We start from the raw sequence: 6,506 nt of genomic DNA on the forward strand, positions 1-6,506 counted from the left end.
CCTTGCACGCCAGCACTCGTGCGAGGGCCTCCAGGTTCCACGCACGCTGATCAGCCAGCGTTCCCGTGCCGCTTTCGCCAAGGACTCCTGCTGCTACACGTTGACATGTCGACTGTTTCCGATTGCTTCAATTCCGTCGAAAAACCACCGCTCTCTTGATTGCATCCGATTGATTTTGTTGACCACACCGCAGTCCTCCATTGAATCGGCAGCGACTTGTCCTGACTGTCCTGCTGTCTACTTGACCAATCTGCTATCAAACACCGAGCCGTCAATTCCGTTGCTTTCGCTGTTCACACAACTCGCAGCCGCAACCACCTTCGACCTTCCTCTAGATCAGACCCGTGACCTCCGAATAACCTATCTTATGATACCACTTGTTAGAATAAATTCGAGGCGCTTCGTCGATCATCCAAGGACCAAGCAATCACACGAGCACGACACCAAGATTTGTTAACGAGGTTCATCGATATGGCTACATCCCCGGGGCATGACTACGGGTGCTCCTCCCATGACACCGTCACAATACCGCACTCTGGCCGCCCGGGCACCGGCACACGCCGGCGCTCCCCTGCGTGCCCGTGCTATTATGTTGGCATAGGTTACATCGTGTGTCTACCCCCGATATATAAGAGAGGCCTAGGATACAAGTGTCCTACTTGAACACGACTCCATATCCTGTCTACACACCGTACGACTCCAAGTCCAACTGTAACCTAACTTGTACAATAATATTCGACACAACTCTAACAAAGTTATCTAGGCGGAGTGGTATGTTCGGTGTGGAGTCCCATATATAACACAATTTATTTTTTAGGCAAAACAGAATGCGATCTTTTTACGTATACAACGCAAAAAGGTATGAAAGCGGATGGCAGACAAAAACCCCTAATTCGACCAGAAAAATTGAAGATTTTTTTAAACATCAGTACAGACTACGACGTGCGAATGCGTCCCTCGTCGTCCATGAGCTTCTTCAGTTTCAGACCGCCGGCTGACACGATGATTCGCTCCATGAAGCAGTTAATCCTTGCGTTCCTAGCACTAGCAGGAGATGAAACTCGCATGAAACACCGGCACCACATTGGCGTATCATCGATCCTTCCGCCGAACACAGTAGTCCCTCCATTCCAAATTATAGTGCGTTCGTGTTTTCTGAGGTCGAACTTTGACTATATAAATTTAACGTACGTGATCGACTGCGACGGACGAAAAAATTACATAATTAAAAACTTCTTTCGAATGCGAATTCACTGATATAATTTTTGCTCCCGCCGCAATCGGTCTTGGTAGTTAAATTTATGGTCAAAGTTGAAGCACGGGTATAGAGGAAGTAGTACATTGTGGAATGGAGGGAGTATCATATTCCTTGCAACACCGTTGGCTGTTGGACGATGCACTGGATATGGATCCACCATACATACACATCACAGTTGACATGCATGCAACCAAATCCCCTGGTCCAAATCGTAGTAAGATACCTGACCGACCCACTGACCGCCTGATTGGTTCAGCCACTAGTATAATCCCAGCAGCGTCGCAGATGCAGTGTAGTGGCCTGCATCTGCATGTGTACGTACGAACGAACGAACGACGCGCGCCTATCTGCTCTGCTCTTGACTTTTGCCGTGCCAAATGTCACGCCCAGCTTATATATAACTAAGAAAAAAGTAGCATTATTTCCCGCATGATCGCCCCATGTGATTGCCGCGCACGCACATGCCTGCACCGAGAATCCAATCTGGAGCAACCAAGCTAAATTAATCAGCCGATTACTGGCGGCTGACATGTGCTCACTCTCACCAGACAGTACGCGGGTGCCCTGTTGCTTTATTACACAAACCCAAACAGCTGCCCGATCCAGCGACAGTTTGCTCCTTCGATTGGCGGCCATGATGAAGGGAAAAGAAGACTCGTCGTGGCACTGTGGGCTCGATGGCGATGTCGAACGCGGCAGGCCTGGAACAGGAGGGTTCATGCGCTCATGCTGAATCAGGGCCTGGATCGGAACGGCCATGTGGCCGAGCAGACCGGCCACCTGATCCGTGGTAGAAAAATGCCCTGCGTTTCAGGCTTTCCGCCCGTGCCCGCGCGCCCACCACGCGTCCGTCTGCCGGGCAACGTGCGCGCGCCGTGAGCCCGACCGGCCGCCCATCCGCCGGAGCATCCATCATATGCCACTGTGCGTGCCAGGCTCCACCACCGTCCACCGGCAGCAGACGGCGTCGGCGCCGGAGCCGGAGCCTGGAGGTCCCAGTGGCCGCACAACGAAATCGTTAGCCGAGGACTGTTGCGTCTGCACGCTCGCCGGAGGCCGGGCCTGTGCGTCCACATGGCACGAGCCAGGCGTCGTGGAAACGATCGATTACCGACTGGGGACGCATAAAAGGGGAAAAGATCCATGGATAAGATAACGGCAATTTTTGGAGGTGGCAGGCTAGATTCTCCGCCAATTTAAGCCGCTGAGGCCATCGGTCACAACTCAGAAGTCAGAGGTGAGCCTGGAGGTTTGGCTCTGGACTTTGTGAGGCATACGCGTAAATGCCCGTACACACAGTATTCATTCATTCATTCACCTGGCGCGGCATCGCTGGCATCCATAAAATTAGCGCCTATCCACCTTGAAACGCACACGAGACACGAGAGCATGCATGCAGGGGTTCAGGCTGCCACATTCTGAGCCTGAACGGCCTCAAAACCCTGCAGCGGCCGAAACAGTCGAGCCAGCGGCAGAGCAGAGGAGCCATTGCCATGACATGCATACAGTTAGTTCTATCTGGATTTGGCCCATGCGCCCAGCCTGCATGCGAGCGTTACATTCCTCACTCCTCAGCTGCCATTATGCATCGCAATTCACAAAGCCAGCGCCCACATGTATGTTTACGTGGTCGAAATCAGCATGCTTCATTCATGGACCGTGAACGTTTCTGAACTCACTGTCGACCGCATGTTATGGACGACGCCGTTGCTGCTGCTTAGTTTTTGAGCATGCGCATGTGGCCGTATGCAGCGAGGGCGCTCGTGCGTGGCCACTGGCGAGCCATGCGACATGGACCACCATTAAGGGTGAATCAGGGCTCAAAGCGGAAGAAAAGAAAACAGTAATTTTGTCAAAGCTGTACTGCTTTGCCGTGACTGAACCACCATTTTTTTTTGTTTGCGAACTGGCTGAGCCACCATTTGATTTACCTACATTACACTATCGCCAAACATGAGTTTTTTTGTTCGTTGTTGCGGGGAAGACATGAGCTTTTCCTTCCTTTTGACCTCCTTACACTAGCCAGATTATTATTACCTTTTGGCAGAAAGTGTGACTTTTTCCCCTCTCCCTACGGTGGAGCGTTCACTGGTGTACGTATATACGGCCGTAGGTGCTGCATGATGGGACGATACGTACAACGGAGGTAGTAGGTGGCGTAGCATAGCACAGCACAGCAGGGGCAGAATGCGCGTGCGTGCCTACACGGTGGCGCATGCGCATGTGAGCACCCCTGGCACCATGTTAGCAGCGCCCATGAGGGGCCGAACATGGCATGTAGGAAAGCTATCCCTCATGCCTCCTCATGCCGCCTAATCATGCCCACCGCCCCGCTGGCCCGGCTCACTCCCTCCCTCCCTCACGTACGGCCGGCCCTCCGCCGTCACCCCCACCCCACCGGCGACGAGCTCCACGGCAAAACCTACGGACGTGTACACGTCGCCTGCGGGCGTCCAAGGGCTGGTGATCTAGGTCTACATGCAGCCTACGGTCGTTTACGTACGTGGGGGGTGGTGGCCGGTGGCTGAGCGTGGATTGGTCTGGCGGAGACGAGGCCACGTAGGCCGTTGATTTCTATCGCCCATGCGAGGACAAGAAAACAACAAAACAAATGGGAGCAGAGTACATCCGTCCATCCAGCGATAAAAACCAGCGGCTAGGAATCTTGCTCGCTCGCAAGTTAACTCCGTCCCTCGCTCCGCTTTATATATATCCCGGCAGCGGCAGCGCAGCTCCCTCCCACTCATCCTCCTCTGCATCTGACTCGCAAAGCCGTCGTCCATCGGCTAGCGCACCGCACAGCGCGCGCGCAACAACACAGCCGGCCGGCCGCCCCAGCTCGCTCTCTCTCCCGGCCGCGATGGCGCCCTCCTCCTCCACCTCCACCACGGCTGCGGCGGCGGCGGACGAGAGGGACCGCAAGCGCAAGCGCGGGGCCGGCGGCGAGGCGGGGACGGAGGCGGAGGCGGAGAGGGCGCCCAAGTGGCGGTCGCGGCGGGAGCACGAGATCTACTCCACCAGGCTGCTCGACGCGCTGCGCCTCGTGCGCGCCGGGGGCGGCGTAGCCCCGTCGCCGGCGCGCCAGGTGCGCGACGCGGCCGACCGCGCGCTCGCCGTCGCCGCCCGCGGCCGCTCCCGCTGGAGCCGCGCCATCCTCGCCTCCCGCCGCGCACACCGCGTCCACCGCGTGCGCCTCCACGCCCCGGCACCGTCCCCTGCACCTGCCCTGCCACATCGCGCTTCGCCGGGCGCGTCCTCCTCCGGCTCGACCTCGGCACAGGCACCAGCGCTGGCGAGGAAGGCGAAGGCGCTGGGGCGGCTGGTGCCGGGGTGCAGGAAGCTGCCGTTCCCAGCGCTCCTCTCCGAGGCGTCCGACTACATCGCCGCGCTGGAGATGCAGGTGCGCGCCATGGCCGCGCTCGCGCAGGCCCTCTCCGCCGTCTCCCCGCCGCCGTGATCCATCCATCCATCCATCCGGCCGCCCCAACCCCAACACCCCCCGCGAAGTTCCCCGCCTCAGCGACGCGCGTCGGCGCATGTACATTTCCCTCCCCGTGCCGTGCCGCTCCAGTGTGTGACGACGAACCGACGCCACGCCACGCCACGCCGGCGATTGTCAACCCGGCCGGCCGCGTGCATGCTAGGAAGAAGAAGAAGAAGAAACAGTAGCCGTTCATTTGTACTTAGGTTCTTGTTAGCGTCTTGGTTTGTGGGTGTGTCCGCTAAGCTAAATCCGTAAATGCATGAGATTTTTCCGTACCATCTTTCCGGAGTGTTGCCTTCTCATCAGCAAGCACAAAAGATCGCCGTTTTCTTTGACAAATGTTGGTGCCAGTGCCTTGCTTTGACAAGCAAAGTGCAATGTTAATGTAATTAATTTATTTATTTTTGTTTGTCAGAAGGACAAGTGCAATGTTAATAATCTCTGACAAGTTCGCAAGATTTTTCAAATCTTTTCCCTTGTCCTAATCGAGACAAACGGGATCGAGCTTTGTACGGTGCGGTGGCCGGCCGGCCGCCCGTAACGACGAACGGGCCACGCGATGATAATTCCCCATGTTGGGAGGATTAAATAACACGTGACCCCTCTGCGCGGCCGGGCCCGGCGGCAGGCACACATGGCGCGGGGCCGAGGCCGCCTGTCAGGTGTCGCGCGCGCTTTTCTCCCCAGGCTCCAGTAAACCTGTACGTACATTTCCGTAGAAATACAGACGTTCGATGTAGAGATACGTTGAGGCATACCGCCGGGCTACGCGACAAGGGCAGCTCGCAGGGGGCCCACAACGTGCGCCGGGCGGGCCCGCCGGGGCAGCCGCACATGCGGCGTGGTGGCTTCGCTGTCGCGCGGGTCCCCCTGGGCCCTCTCTACGGCCCGCCGGCCAGTGCTATGGCCGGCTGCGCCTCACGTGGCCCGTACGCGTGGAAGGGATGGACGGCCCTCGCCGTGCGATTGGTCGCGCGCATACGACGGCATACATGGCTGGCTTCCCGCCGAGAGCGGGCCGCGTGCGTGCCATGCGCGACAGGCCGTGTGCGCGGCACAGTGCGCGCGCGTACGTCTGGCATGCTCACCGCGTACTTGCGTGACAAGAGACACGCACAGATGTAGATCGATCGCCCATCGCGCGTTTGTTAACTAGTCGTACGTAACGTACGTACCACACATGGGTGATGGATGTTGATGCATGTTTTTGAAACCTGCTCGCCGTTGGGATCCGCGCCTAGTGCACGGTTTGTTCAGGCGAGGTTATAAAAAAAATATAAGACCAACACGGGCTAGACTAGCCTGTTGGTATTCTTTTACTAAAGAAAACACCGTAAGCATCAAGCGTCCAAGTTAAGATTCGAACTTTGATGGGCTGGCTACAAACTCGCGCGCTTTGTCAACTGAGCTACACTCTATTCTCTTTAGACGAGGTTATCACTGGCTAGTTTTACCAGTTACTATTACCGCTAAGTTTTACTAGTTCTGGCGTCGGTGTGGTGCGGTACGTGTGAGAGATGACGGATATGTGTCACGACCCGTTCAACACGTACGTACGGTTCGGTGTGGTGCGGTACGTGTGAGAGATGATGGATATGTGTCGCGACTCGTTCAACACGTACGTACGGTTCGTGCAGCTGCCTGGCTCCCTCCCGAGTTATTTCGACGGAGATTCCGGTCTTCGGTCGCCGGAGTGAGCAGTCGTCACCGGTCTCCGGTAGCGGGGTGAGCAGTCGTCATGTCCGTATTTCTTGAAGCTCGATG

At 56.7% G+C, this 6,506-nt stretch overlaps 1 protein-coding gene across 1 annotated transcript; it reads left to right on the forward strand.

Moving 5' to 3' along the window:
• The first annotated feature begins 3,962 nt into the window (after positions 1–3,962).
• On the forward strand, positions 3,963–5,190 carry LOC119353196 (transcription factor bHLH147-like). The gene has a single exon (XM_037619788.1). The coding sequence runs from the start codon at positions 4,119–4,121 to the stop codon at positions 4,713–4,715; it is 597 nt and encodes a 198-aa protein (XP_037475685.1). The 5' UTR covers positions 3,963–4,118; the 3' UTR covers positions 4,716–5,190.
• Positions 5,191–6,506: the final 1,316 nt, after the last annotated feature.

The sequence above is a fragment of the Triticum dicoccoides genome, chromosome 2A (assembly GCF_002162155.2).
Source record: "Triticum dicoccoides isolate Atlit2015 ecotype Zavitan chromosome 2A, WEW_v2.0, whole genome shotgun sequence".
NCBI lineage: Eukaryota > Viridiplantae > Streptophyta > Magnoliopsida > Poales > Poaceae > Triticum > Triticum dicoccoides.